Source organism: Motacilla alba, chromosome 11, assembly GCF_015832195.1.
Source record: "Motacilla alba alba isolate MOTALB_02 chromosome 11, Motacilla_alba_V1.0_pri, whole genome shotgun sequence".
Classification (NCBI taxonomy): Eukaryota; Metazoa; Chordata; class Aves; order Passeriformes; family Motacillidae; genus Motacilla; species Motacilla alba.
The window spans coordinates 3,527,115-3,542,344 of NC_052026.1; the positions used below are offsets into that span (position 1 = coordinate 3,527,115).

The following is a 15,230-nucleotide window of genomic DNA, read 5'->3' on the forward strand; positions in this document are numbered from 1 at the left end:
CCCAGCGCCTCTCGGCCTCATGGCGGCACTGGGGTTGCCCAGCGCGGTCCTGCGGGCCCCTCTCGGAGCCCGCTCTGAGGGAGGGCATGGCGGGGGCCGCGGCCTCTCCGGGCGCACGGGTCCCTCCAGCCAGAGCGTGTTGGGCTGGAAAAGCCCCAGCCCCAGCGGTCCGGGAGCGGCTCCATCCGCATCATGGGTCCGAAACGCTGACTGGTGTCTTTAGAAATGCCCCACGCCACATCACGTCAGACTCCGGCGGTCAGCAGCCATGCGGTAGCTCCCTCGCACCATCGAGTGCACCGCGTCAGCCCCCTCCGACTCAGGGCCAGGAAAAGGGCAGCAACGACTCTGACAAACACATCTCATCTCAATCAAGGTGTAAAGTGCACTCCACTCTGAATCATGGTAAACGGAGTTGCGGATTTCATTGTACACTTAAGCAAATACACGGCAAAATTTGCCTAACCACGTTGTCTTATGCGCTGTTCAAGAAGAATCTGCACAGAACTCGGGGCAGAAGTCTGGGCGTTCAAACCTGCCCTCAAAGAGCTGCATCCCCCAACGCTTTCAGGAATCTCTGAATCTCCCTGGGAAGTCCTGTATCGAGAGAGAAACGTTTCCTGAACATATTCTGTACAAAGACCAGTTTTCACCAGTAGGATCCAAGTGTTCAAAATTTGTATTTGATTTCCACCGTTACCCCCTCTCCCCCCCAAAAAAAACCCCAAAAACCAAACGCTTTGATTTGCGCTGAATATTTAAAGTATCACCAGTTTATCTGAAATCCTTGAAAATAAATCAAAACACAGTGTTTATATATTCCTTCCCTTAACAGGTACGACTTCTGTGTATTCTCCACCCCAGTATTTCTCTTCATTTGTTTACATGGAGCTGGTTTCTTTCCCGGTGAAACTGCCGGAGTTTCACGCGACTTCAGGTTTCCATGGGAAATCTTTAGACGGTTCCATGCAAATAGGGAGTTCTCTGTTTCATTCCGGTCTCTAATTCACTCAGGAACAATACAGCAGAAGCCACAGACACTATCTAGGTGCACTGTCTTTTCTCATCATTACTGAGCACTTAGCTAGAACATACGGTGGCAAACGAGCTGTTAGCATCCTTGCTGTTTCTCTTTGTTTAGGAAACAATTGTTCCTGAACAGTCGATACTGTGTGACTTTGACTTAACACACCGGCTTAAATAAACCTTTTTTGCACAATGCTAACAGAAAATCTTTTGAGTGTTTTGTCTGATCAGTTCAAAGAGTTGAGGTAATCAAATACTAAAGCTTTTTTTTTCCGTTAAGGTTTTTCTCAGATTAGAATCACATTTGCATCCCAGTGGTATTTCCTTCTCCGTGGTAAACTCTCTCGTTTACAATTCTTAAACCAGGTGACAATTGCTATTTGTAGCTGCTATATTAGACAATAATTCCAATGTCTTTTTTAAAATTGCAATGAAACGAAAATATTAGTAGAACTGAATAGCTTACGTTTCAAATAGTTTTTTACAGAAATTTGTCTCGTTGAAAAAAAAATCTGCATTTTTGAATGAAAGCGCACATATTTGCCAATGGATGTAAGGCTGAAATTGAGCCCTAAAGCCATAGGTGAACTTCAGGCTTTTGCTTTCCAATACATAGTTTACAACATCTGGTTCTGTAGTCATCGAGAATATCAGGCATAGAAGTGTCTTGTTATGTCTTTTATTGTGTTATTTAAGACCACTCCTTCAAATAAATTTGTTAATTAGTTTTAAGTCATGCAAGTCACAGGAACTTCAGACTAAAATTTGTATAATCGATATATAAAAGAAAAAAGGAAAAACTCAATTCAGTTAAAGAGTTTTTAAAATCACAGTAAAGAAAAACCAAAAAATCATTAGCACAGGAAGTATAAAAATCCCATATTTTTACAAACAATAAGACAAACTCATCTCTGCCTTAGCTTCCATTCAGCGGGAATGTTTCCCAGTATACTCATCCTGCTAACTCGGGGCTGTTGTATCAGTTGACAAAACAGTCACCTGAAGGTCAGCCCCTGAGGCATTGCCTTAGCTTCTCCAAAATGCTACCTTTCTTTTTTTTAAGGACTGGAAAATAAAAAGAGATACCACATGTTGTTCTCTAATACCCAGACTTTTATCTGTCGATCTCGGTTAAATGCAAGGCATTAGCTGGGAAAAGTGGTGATGATTTTGTCCATGTTTGGTCTTAGTTTCCACATAAACTGCAATGTCTGGTTTCCAATGTGATTTCACAGCAGAACAGACATAGCATATTAGTTACTTAATAGTAAACGGGATTTCAGTGAAGATAATGCTGCAATTAATATGTGCAGTCAATACCTCTGAGGTGAAGAAGCAGCAGTGGAGCACTGCACCTACAGCAAATCATATCGTGCTTATCCAAAGTCCTGACACTGAGTTGGTGTGCCATTTTCAGATCATTTTATTGTTCCTCGGTACATTTCCTGCTAAGGAAATCATCTACTCCATCTAGTAAATTTGTAACAGTCTCAAAGCAGAGTCACATCATTGCTGCCGCTGTGCCTCATACCCTATTTTTGCAATTTGCAATCTTTTTTTTTCCTCCCCACAAATACTATTTGGAAAGACAATGAGAAAAAAAAATCGACCTATGATCATGTTTCCTCACTCCTCACCTAGTTCTTGCTTACAGTAGGCAGACATTTGCTCATTAAGAACTGCAATCTTCGGAAATAAAGGATGATACTAACTCAACTACACCACTGCAGTGGAATTTATTGACATAAAGCTGTCAGGATTACTGACAAAATCTATCTGTCTTTCTGATCAGAATCTAAGTTTAATATTCAAAGCCACCAACAATAGGAACAGAAATGTTCCTATTATGTCAGGTTCAGAATTCAGAAACCTACCTTGAGAAGGAGCAGGATTTGATGCATACTTCTCCCGTCACACAGTATCATTCTAATTATATTATCTATAATCCCGTGCTTTTGCTGGTAAGCCTGGGGGTCTCTCTGGGACAAAAGATGCCTTGTGACCTGCTACCACCTTATAGCCAAAAGGTCTGTAAAATCAGAGATAAGAAACATTGTCTCTCCAGAGAGCAGCCAGTTCCTATCTTGGGTATGGAATGATACATAACTGGTACCCCAGCAGGAAATTAATTTCCCAGACTGGGATATTTCCTAGTGGCCAAAGAGAAGACTATTGATGGGATTTCTTCGAGTCACATATTTTTTCATATGATGGAGCAGAACAAGAAGGAGAGGATTAACAGAACGAGTGGAGTGATACAAACACACGAGAAATATACACATATATATCATATATACGTGTCTGCGGTAAGGGTGTTCAGATTCTGGTCCCAGTTCTCATCCCTCTTACCTTTACTATTGTGGAACAAAACCTGGGACAGGTCTGCCATTAAGTGCCTGTTTCCAGCATGGTCATTTCTATGTCACCTGGCTGCTTTATCTGTGAAATGCACGAAGCCAGTTAGCACCTAGTTCTGCAAAGAGCTAGGAGACGGTGAGTTCTCCTGGAAAGAACTAAGAGAGATGATGCAGAGATAAGAACCAATTCTTTCAGATTCAGCACTTCACGCAGAACCGTTTTGCCAATTGACAGGGCAACTTAAAAGACACAGACACCAATGGAGAGAATGGTCTCATTTTACTATGAATGGTAAGGCAACACGAAAGTAAAATGATGCATTTAATAAAACAAGAAGCTTACAACTCAGCTTTAACAACAAGCAAAAATAAGCAAGTAATGCACCTTGTCATTACTATACAAGGAGGAGAATAGTAGAAAGAGATCACCGAAATGCTTTACCATCATCCAGAATCCACAATTACAGTTGCTGCTGAGCCCCATTTCGCAGAGAGGACCTGGAGAACGCTGCCTGTCAATTGCGAAAATCCTGCATGGTGCATCCACCCATAGGTGAGGCTTCCAAATTTGCCCTGAAATGGACTCCAGTTTTTATCAGCCCAAATCAGCCAGTCAAAGTGACCTGTTTATATTTTTAGCTCAGAAACACCTGGATCTGATGGCACACTGAGCCAGAGCCCAGGCTGCGGCAGGGTGGGTTTTCCCTAAAATATCATACAAACAAACCTCTGTTATTGTCACTTGGGAAACTTTCTTAAAATTATACATTTCTTGCAGATAACTACACAAGGTTATGGGAAAGTTTCTAAAGCAGCCCATTTGGTGTTCAACAGCTGGCATAAGTGTCTTGGTCATCTATTTTTGGGTGAGTAATATTGATGGTGCTGGTCACACAGTGCCCAGGGTTGTAAGTCAGCCCTGGCTTAGGCCTGTGCTCAGGCCTCAGCACATACTGATATTCTTTAGATGCAGATTCTTAAGCATTTGATGCTTTCTTACAGATAGTGCACGTCCAGTGCACCAGATCACAGAATTTGCCCTCTTTGAATATTAAAAATAAATGTCAAGCAAATATCTGTATCTATACAACATAATGCATTTTCTGAATGCATTAATCTGTATTTCTAGCACATATTTCTCAATCTTTACAATGCACAACCAAGCCTTCTGACTCAGGCAGTAATCATGAGAAAGTTTGTGGTATGAACCCAACTCTATTTAGGAATTCTAACAGCAACCAAAAAGCTACTGCAGACAACATGATGAGAAGAGCAGGGACATGGGGTTTTTGAGCATAAATCAGGTTTTGGAATGTTCTAAGCTGCAATTTACATTCCAGGGTCAGAGAGCACTCCTACTCAGTCATTACACAGCTGAGCACTACTGAGACCATGCAATCAATATGTGCCTTTTGCAAAAAAAAAAAAAAAAAACCATGTTCACTATATGCACACAAAACCTACAGTGACTTAGTGAAGAAACACTCAATCAGCCCTAATGCAGTCATGATGAAATACCCTTTATTGGAGTGAGGGGAAGGCACAGTCTGGTCTGGCAGTTGTGAGAGTGCTGGGTGACATGCCCCAGACACTAACAACGGGGAGGAATCCTGCTGTCTTGGACTGCTGCTTTTACTGTAGAAAGTTACTAGATGTGCTGATTTTGCTTTATTCAAGGAATCCACCAGCAACCAAGACAGGCTGCATTTTGTCACCAGCATATGTTAGAAAGTGTCTTTGGTGTTGTATCATGCAGAAATCTCTGCAAATTTCTGTTTTACACATAACCATCATTGTTGTGAACTGAGCCTCTGGCCTGACTGCAGGCTCTTAGGGCTTTATTTGGAGTAATAGCTGTAGCCTTTCAATGAGTTCAGTTTTCATCAAAGCCAGTGACAGCAGGGCGAACTCCAAAGAGGGTTACATTGATGTTGTGTTAATTGGAAGATTGTATCAGCACAGCCTGCCTGGCAAATTACTCACTTACCTTAAACTAGTTTCTATGTGTTGCATTGGAATTTTAAACTGATTTGCAAGATTTGAATTCTAAAACCCTTTTTGTCAGATAAGTACCTTTTCTAATAGCACAAAATTTAAAACATTTTAACACACTCAGATCAGAAATTGAAGCAAGTTTCCTACTTTCATCTATTTATATTTAATACATAATTTGATACAGTCAGCCCATATCTTTAGAATTATTGGGGGAAAAAATAGTGAGGTGAGAGCAACCAAAATCAAAACAAACAAAATTCAGCTGCTTTCAAGACAGCAAATCTTTGTATCTCAATTTCTGAGTTGCTGACTCTAGTATTCTTCCTTAAAAACATGCAGTAGACACACAGTTTAACCAGCCTGCCTTGTAGAACCCTTTGGAGACCCCAGTATTTTCAAAGAATGGTTTCCATTAAGAATATTATTCCAAGGATATTTTTGCCTTTGATAAAAAAAAAATTCTCTCTTCAATTTTTTTTTTTTCCACAACACAACTACACCATAATTCAAAGAAAGCTAAAAAAAAAAAAAAGATAAATAAGGCTGGAGGAGGTGGGGAGGAAGGTAAGTTTGGCCATACCAATAGAAGTATTGCATCTTTCAATGCTAAATGCACGGCAAGCTCTGTAGGTTAGGCACAGCTAGGAATAGGAGCCAATATTGGGAAATTCCAATATTTGGAATTGGCAAGCTCTGTAGGTTAGGCACGGCTAGGCATAGGAACCAATATTGGCAAATTCCTCACACAAGTGTCCAGTAGCATTTGTGAAACCAGTTACACAATGGAGTGTTTCAGGCAGGTGATCTCTGCAGCACGAACCGCTGCAGACCTCGGCAATGGTGAGGTTGGTCCCACAGCAGTTTCCCGGAGCAGGGCCAGCCCTGCCTTTCACTGTGGTTCCGCTGCCCTTTTAGGGGCCCGGGCTCCGGCCCCTCTCCCAGCCTTTACACAGATCAGGGTGCGGGCGGCGGGGCCCAGAGGGGCCCGGGAGAGACCCGTGCTGCGAACCGTGGGTCAATACCCCCTCCTAAGCAGTCAGTGCCAAGCGGCCGTGGGCGCCCCGGCCCCACCACGGTGATGCTCCTCGCTGCGGGCGGCACCCCGGGGCTGCAGCACCCTCCCGGAGTAAGGAGCGGCTCTGAGGGCAGCCACCCGCGGGCACCTCGCCTCGCCGAGGCGGTCCCCGGGGAAAGCTGGTGGCGGCTCCACGGTGCCGGGAGCGGCCGCTCCGGGTGGCCACCCCCAGGGGCCGTGGCCAGGCTCGGCGGCGCGGGAGGCCGCGGGGAAGCGCCGGGAGGCGAGCCGTGCCTTCGAGGCGGCCAGCCAGACTGCGGCACGCTCCAGCGGAGAACGGCCGGGGGCCGAGGGGGAGCGAGCCGAGCCGCCACCGCGCAGCGGGGCACCGGGCTCGCTCTCTGTCAGCCACAGCCACCGCCCGTCTCCGCACCAGGGGCACCTCAGCCACCCCGCCGAGGACCTCTTCTCCGGGAAGAGGCCCGAGGGTCGCTGCAAGGACCGCGACAGGACCACGGGGCGGCGGCGGAGGAGCAGCGCCGTGGGGCGGGGCAGCTCCTCCCCGCCACCAGCGGAGGTGGGGCCGGGCGGGGCCGTGGGGCGGCGGTGGCATTTCCGCAGGGTCGTGGTTTCGCCCAGAAGAGCTCGTCTCGTAGCAGTGCCTGGCGGTCGGACGGACGGCTGTCGGCCCGCCCGAAGATGACGGACGCCCTGCTGCCCCGCCAGGCGACGGAGCCGGCGGGGGATAGCTACTTTCGGAAGGTGGGAGGCTCGGTGGCCAGCCCGGGGCGGGTGGGTTGTGTGCACAGTGGGCTGTGTGCCCGGGACAGCGCCTGCGGAGGGCGGCTCGGGGCTGGGGGTCCCCTCTCCGTCGCTCACGGACTGCTTTCTCCCGGCGGAGCGCTGTGGGCTCTGTCCTGGGGCTGCCCACGGGCGTGGGAGCAGCCCTGGGGGCGGCGGGCAGGCAGCCCCGATGGGGACCCGGCCGGGAGGGAGCGGCCGCTCGGACCGCCCGGCGCGGGGACCCCGCGGCCCTCCCCTGCTGCTGAGCTGGGCGTCATCCTGAAGGACAGGAGCCCTCGTAGCTTCCCAGAATGAGTCGAGTTGCACTTGTCAGCCGTCTTTTTGCTGCGCTTATTTATTTCCCCCCGCCGCTCTCTTCCCCGGTGTCGCTGCGTCTCTCGCGCGCTTTCTAGTAAATTGCCTTACGTACCTGTAAGAAAGTTTGCTGGAGTAGGGTAACGAAGTTAACAGATTCATTAGGAAGTTCCTAATGAACATCTGCCCTAATTACTTTTCAGACTGACTGGGCGGCTTATGCCATAACCTGCACCTGAGTTCTTTTTGCACAACAGTAATTAGAGTTAAGTATTGCCTGTAAGGCAGCCCTGGGGGGTTCTGTGAACTTCACTGGAGGTAAAGGGCAGTCAGGAAGCGCCGTTTTCAGAGAGCTTTGACTCGGCCTTCCCTCGCTGGTTTTAAGTTCCCAGCGCCTGTAGCTGCCGTCCCTAGGTTTCAAGTCGGGGTGTAGGTACATGGGGGTTTTGGGGGGTCCCGGATCCAAGACCGTGAACTGTCTAGTCTGTAGAGGGGCTAAAACAAAGCTGCATACATCAGGTTGTTGCTGCTCGCCTTTGCGCGAAAATAGCCCCATTACGCACTTCAGCAACCACCTGGATTACGAGGTAGGGAGGCACATAGGCTTTGCTTTGTTGCCGTCTTACAGGCTGTTAGATTTTTTTTTTGCCACAGTATTTATCAAATTCATGAGCCTGCAGGAACTTAAGCAGCATTGCCCTTTAGCGGAGGAACTGTTTTCTCGGTGGAAAGAGCCAAGCTTTACCTGTGCCAGCCATGCTGCAAGGAATCAGTAGCACCTTGAAAATAACTAGAGACTGAAACAAAACTTGGACCAAATCTTGTCTGGCTTCCTCATTTGAGTAATCCTGCTATAATATTTGGTCAGTAAATCACTTTTTTCTTAGTAGTCTTTAGCAGTCTTTCCCAATCATACAATGTGGCCAAGTTGTAATTACTTAGTTTTCATAGCTATGTTTTCTACTGTAGGAAGCTCATAGGCTGCCTTGAGGTATGTTAGTAAAAAAGTTGACATTTCATGAACTAAGTTACTGATAAGGACTAACTGAAGTTTAGTAGCCAAGTTGTGCCTCAGGTTATAAGAGTAGTAGATCTGCACTCAGACTTGCTAAAAGACTTTGTTTATTCTAAATTAAGTTGTTGTACGTTGTAATGATGGTCACCGAAACAGTATTAGATCAATGTAAAGCCTATTGGACAGGAATGAAGTTTTTCTCATATGAAAATACTGTAAGGTAATTTAATATCTAATCAGGAGCATCTTTCCTATTACTTACTGCTTTAAGACATAATGAAAAAGTGGGGACCCCATAAAATCTAAGTGAGCCACATGCTGCAGTGAAACATTCTTGCCTCTGTTCCCTCAGATCTTGGAAAGGTTCAGCCAGCTTATAAGTGTCTTAATTAAAATGTGAACTTCAGATTAGGCTAGATGCTCCAAGCCTTTAGTCCCTAAAAGTAAGAAGTAAGATAGTGTACCTTGTTATAGGTTAATTGAATGGTCTCCAAAGTCAGAGCTTTAATTCTGATTTAGAAGTCCTAGATGAAGGGGGAGGAAAAACAAACCACCAAAAAAATGGACCATAACAATCCCACTCCTGGAATCTTTAATAGGTACAAGCTGTGAACCCAAGGAGATTCTTTAAATGTGCTATCTACGTGTCCCTGTGAACGGTATGCTTGGTGATTCCATGTGACTGAGATTAGTGACAGAGCTTTTGATGGGTGTCCATGGATTTTCCCCCCTTCCCCTCCTGAGTTATCTTGGTATTGTTTTCTCCTTCCTTTCTAAATCACACTGTTTGTTTTCCTGAAAAGATTTGAGGGTTGGTTTACCCCTTTTGTTGGTGCAGAATCACATCACTTTCCAAGGATAGTCTTTGTGTTTTTAGGTCAAAAGGTACCTACTTAATTGACTTTTTTTATCTGTAAGCTGTGTAGCAAGGTGAAAACGCTTTGCATCAGTCCTGCTCAAACACGGCTTCCAAGCACTACTTACACAGTGAGGTTGCCTCCCATACTTTCTAAGAATATTGTGCACAATGAAATTTTATAATAGAGAAAAAAATGGGCAATCCATACCATATCCAATTGTTTTAGACTCTTGATAATTTCTTTTGATGAATGGATTACTATGGGAAGTGTGCTAAAAGTCTCTCTTGCTCTTTTCTCTATTAAGCTTTTTGAAGTTTTAAATACAGCATACCAGAGAGCAGCCCTCACTATCCCCAAGATGCAGTATGTAAAACAACTTATTTACTTAATTTTTGTTCAGTGCCTTTTTTTTTTTTTTATGTAGGGAGGGGGCCCCATAAAACTATGACTGGCCAGAAGCGGGGACAGAGATGCACAGTTGTGTTTCCTGCTTTGACTTCAGCTGTCACACTAAAACGTGACTCTGCCGTGAGTCTGAGATGTGATGGGTGCCAGGAACTGAAGTCCACTTGCACCCTTTCTCAGATTTACCCTCCCCATTCCTTTCCAGTGATGTCAGAGCTGCTGCAGATGGACCTTTTCCTTCTTCTCTTACCCTGTCTTTTTCTATTATCTCCTTTTTTTTTCCTGTGGCTAAGATTTATCATTTATATGTGCAAAATCAAATTTTTCTTTAAACCTGCTAAGATGCTTTGAGCTGGCTCAATGCTGGTATGTCTTTTGTTGGTGTCTTTCCTTTTTTAATTACCTAATTTTAAGGAAATTACCTGTGCAGCCACTCAGGGTACATATAACTCTATCACTGTTGCCCCATTCACTTCCTTTTATATTGCCCTTCCTAAACAACCCTCTGGAGCTGTTTGATGAGCTGCAGCCAGACTTGTGAGAAGAATCGCACTTTTAAAAACAAAACAGACGACAACAAAAAACATCCTTTGTGGTGTCCTGAAGAGGGTATGGCAAAAGGGAAGAAGCACCTTACTTTCCATCAAAAAGGAGATAGAGCTTCTGCCTGGAACTTTTTAATTTCTGGGATGATAATGTACCAGGAACTGGTTTTGCTACTGTTCTGTTTATCTTGGCTTAGTTCAGTGTACATTGCCAGGGCACACTGTACCTGTTCTCCTAGGTGGTGTGAGTGCTCTTGGACCATGAGTCTCCTATCTTGACCTGTTCTGTATGGAGTTTCACATTCCTTCACTGTCACTGACAGCAATCTGTGAATCAGCAATGCATGTCCCACACATCCATCCAAATTCTGCCCCCAGTCTTCCTTGTCTATGAAAATAATGACAAAACTAATGATAAGAGCAAAGAACAATTTGTTTTAAAAGTAGAGCAAAGCATTTAGATGGGAAGTATTTTTCAACAGGCCAATAGTAATTAAAGCAGGTCTGTTGTCATGTGCTGCTTTGCTTACATGAGATGCTTCTTCCAGCCATGGTTATTTCATCCACCTGCCATGGTTCTGTGGCTTGCTTGGCCTCTCAAATGTCTTCCTGGGTTTTTTTTGTTACCTTTTAATTCTTATGAGAGAAACAGCTTTCTTTTTCAAGCTGTTCTCCCTTTTTTTTTTTTTTTTTTTTTTTTTTTTTTTATAGTACACCACTCCACCAGTAAGCTTTTGCAAAGTAAATATCCCTGAGACACATCAATATACAGAACTCAAAATATTTATAACATAGTGCTCACCTAGTCATGGGATCCAGTGCTTGTGTGCTGACCTGTTAGTAGGGCTCTGCCTGTCTTACTGTTCGTTTGTCTCTTTGGGGGTGGTTTTTGTTTTCCTTGTTTGGTTTTTTGGTGGGTAGGAGCAGAGCAAGGAAGAGATACCCAGCAAGTTCTTTCTACTCTGTTTTTCCCACCTTGACTCACTGCTTTGTAACACCTTACACTGGCCTTATTTTCAAATTTCTCTCACCAATCAGAAAGTTGCAATAAATGGTAAGAAAAAGCCGCAGTTCATTTTCCAAGGTTAACGTTGCTGCAGCTCTCTAGCTATTGGCTTGCTCAACATGAAACATCCCAGGTTCAATTTGGTTCTTCTGGATAGCAGTCCACTGTGCAGAGCAGTAGGACAGCTAGCTTAATAAATCTTTAGATTCTGATCAGTTGAACAAAGGTGCATAATTTTTTTCTCTTTCTTAAAGCTTAGCTTTCATCTCTGAGGCTAGATACCTATCATATAGACCCAGCTGATTCAGAAAGAATGACTGTATATTAGTCCCTTGTGTCAGGGAGGGCTAAAAGCAGAAGCAGGCAGCTCCATAAGTGAAGCACCAGACTGAAAATAATGATAGGTATGGTAACTAGCTCATGAATCAGCACTTCCCTAATTAACTCTTTGTCCTTCCCCTCTTTTTGAGCTTTTTTCTGCAGGGCTTCCCCCCACCTGTTGTTAATGTATCAGTTTACCGACCTGCCACACCTGTCCTTCCACTGGGGTTTAGCTCCTGGGGTTCTTTTTAAGTCATTTGTAGCCAGGCAACCATCAACATTAGCATTGACACAGGAATATTTATTTGGCTATTTGTTCTCTTTCCTCTTGTCTGGCAGGACAGAAACAACATAGCAATGATTCATTACCCTTGTCATCCAAAGTCCACTCATTACGTACAAATTCATAAAACCTAAAACAGAAAGTAGGCCTTCATGTGAAACTAAGAATCATCTGAAACTTGATTAGTCAAGAGACAGACGTCTCTGATGAAATATGAATGATAAATTTTGCTTAGTGAGTGCTGTGACAAGATGGAGTTCACATAGGAAATACATGTTTGGAGTCCAATACAATAATTACTTCTTTAACTTTGTATTAATCTTTGGGCCAGGTGCTTAGAACTATAAAATACTTCATTCATAGCACAAGTAGACCAGGCTCTGGAAGACCACATCTTCCCAACCTCTTAATTAAAACAAAAAAACAACAACAAAACACTCAGATAAAACTTGTGTTTCTGAAAGATCTGCAGTATACAGCTTAATTTTCAAAACTGAACTAGTGGTGATATGCAAAAAGAACCATTAATTCTAGTACTGCTAGAAGGTAAGGAAAGGACAATTGAGCAGGAATTGGGATCAGTTGTGGAAATACTGGTGTGAAATACGCTGTTTGCTGCGATTGCTGGTAGACCCAAAGAAGCTGTGTGCCTGAGTTCCATCCATAGTCGTTGTTTAAACATGCGTGTTTACGTACCTGGAGGATATGGCCATTTGTGTACACTGCCGGCCTTGCCGAGCAGCACAGGCTGCCCTGGCTGGAAAGGACTGTTTTCCTTTAAGCAAGGAGGCACACACCCAGTTTCAACTCCGTGTCACCTTCAGACAGTGTGGCTCATCTTAAAAGTTCAAACCACTACTTTGTGAAGCATATTTATGTTAATTTCGAATACTTACTGCCATTACTCATTGTTTGGACAACAGTCATGATTCTTGCATTCATCGTGACTGGACTTCTGATGTGAACCATGTAGAAATGCTGTTTGGGAAAGGGCTCTTCTACGGGGAGGAAGACAAAAAACTAAGCATTTGCTTGGACCTGTTTGCTAAATAACTTCTTAGTACACAGAATTCGTGCTTTACACAAGGGAGCATCTTTCCCAGACTGTGTATTTCTTGAGGTTTTTTTTCAGATATTGGTTATTTTCACTGTTCTCTATGCAAACTTCTACCTTTGTCTTCTTTGATTTAGAGATGGGGTAACTGAGAGGCATTTTAAAAACTTCTATTCTATTTATAGTCTCATGTGAAGGATGAGATAATACAGGTGTTATAATTCACACCATCACAATCAGAAGTTAATTATTTCTTCATTACGATACGTTATAAGCATTTCTTGGCTTGTTAGTTTTTGCTGTACTATGCTTGTGAATGCTTTAAAGGCAATCATCTAAAAATATTTCTTATGGGTCTTACTATAGTGCATTTTTCATACTTCTATTTCTCTTAAGTATCTAGTCTTATTTGAGAGGTTATCTTTTGACATTTGTTTCTAGCTCCATTTCTCTCTCAACAATGTCTGTCCTATTCCATGGCTTTTCTAAGTCAGCGTTTCTTATCTCAAAGTCTTCATACAGATGAATGCTATGTGAGCCTTCTGTCAGGCCTGGAGAATTCTCTGCAAATCCGTTTCCCACACTACCCATCAGTTTTATGGCAGCTTGATCACAGTTAAGAGTTTAAGCCTGCAAATGAACACAAACTAGCTGAGTGTCCTCATCCCCTGTGCACGAGATACAAAGAGCAACATTTTCCAAAAAGTGAAATATTAATTCGTCCTTATTGGAGCCATGTGCTCCAACAGGTGAGCATATCCTGAAAACAGACTCCTCTATCCGTAAGAAGCCTCTTATCAAGACTGTCACGCTGGCAGGCACACTGGAGGTTATACAGGTGCCTTGGTCTGTCAGTGCCTCGTCCTGTTAGGCCTAGGGTTGGTTTTCCTCCCTATAAACAATAGTGCCTGGGGACCTGAAATGGAGGGAAACCTCTCTCATGCTTTTCCTCTTTTCAGAGAGTTTCAGATCACTGCACTTTTGTACTCATTGCTCAGTGGGAGCTTGATCAAAAGCTCATTGAAGTGAAGAGATCACATCTACGAGCTTCATGGGCTTGGGAATCAGGCAGTTCATCTTCCTGAAAAATTTCTGAAGTGAAGCTGTAAAGAAGTATTCAAATGATGTCATCAGACCCCTTTGGCACACGGAAAGGGCCAGGGAGTTTTGGGAGGAAGCTGCAGCTTTACAGAAAAAGTGAAGGGCAAGGCAAGGATACATTTTAGAAGGGTGCTTGAACTAAGTGGTCAAGAAAGAAGTTGGAAGGAAATACCTGTGAATAAATATGGAGATAACAGGTCTGAGATGAGAATTAAATACTCAAAATGAATGCAAGAGCAAGAGGAAATAATTGGTGAGGTTTAAATGAAAAATGGCATGGATAGAATGGAAGGAGATGAAGCTTTGAATAGCAGTAGTAGAAAAGACTATACAACACAAAATGAAGGAAAAGCAAAGTGGGGAAGAACAGCTACATCCCAGAAAAAGAGCAGGCAGCAACTTGTGGCTGCAAGACCATGTTATACACTAAAGTGTGCATTGCTTATGCCTTTGTGAATAATTGTGTGTAAAGGAGCATAAAGTATTGGGTAGTTAAAGGACTGCTTCTAATCTGAGGAGAATGACCGAGTTTGCTGCATGTGTGTATTGTGTATTCCCTCCAGTAAAAAGTTCATTCTCTGTGTGTGTTTGCTCATCCTCTCTTGCTCTCAGCTGGACAGAGGAGAGGGAAAAAAAAATTCAGGGCTCATGAGTTGAGATGAGGACTGGGAGAAAACACTCTAAGGGCAAAACAGGTTCAAATTTAAAGGTACAAAGTAAATTTATTATTAACAGAGTCAGAGGAGCACAATGACAAGTAAAATAAGCCTTTAAAACACCTTTTTTCCCTGCAGCCCCTCCCTTATTCCCACCAACAGTAGGGGGACAGGGTGTGGGGGTTTTGTTCAGTTCATCTCTCAAAATCTTTTTCTGTTCACTCAGGGAGAGGAATCTTTCCTCTGCTGTGCCATGGGGTGTCTCCCACGGGCAAACAGTCTTCCCAGAGCTGTTGTGGTGTGGGTCGCTTGTCCACAGGGTGCAGTTCTCTAAAGACAGCCTGCTCTAGTGTGGCAGCAAGGGCTCTCTGTCTCTGGCAGCAGGGCTCTCTCTCTCTGTTCTGGTCTCCCTCTGCATCACAGCTTTCCGTGGCACCCACCTGCTCTGCTGTGAGCGCTTTTCCCACGGGCTCCAGAGGGTCTCTGCATCCCC

The 15,230-nt window shown here is 44.0% G+C and overlaps 1 protein-coding gene across 1 annotated transcript in view; it reads left to right on the plus strand.

The window, feature by feature from the left end:
* Positions 1-6,441: 6,441 nt before the first annotated feature.
* RHPN2 (rhophilin Rho GTPase binding protein 2) overlaps positions 6,442-15,230 on the plus strand; it is a 31,106-nt gene continuing 22,317 nt past the window's right edge. The window contains exon 1 of the mRNA XM_038148242.1: positions 6,442-7,155. Within this exon, the coding sequence (XP_038004170.1) occupies positions 6,457-7,155 (699 nt within the window). The 5' untranslated portion in view covers positions 6,442-6,456. The remainder of the gene's footprint in view (positions 7,156-15,230) is intronic.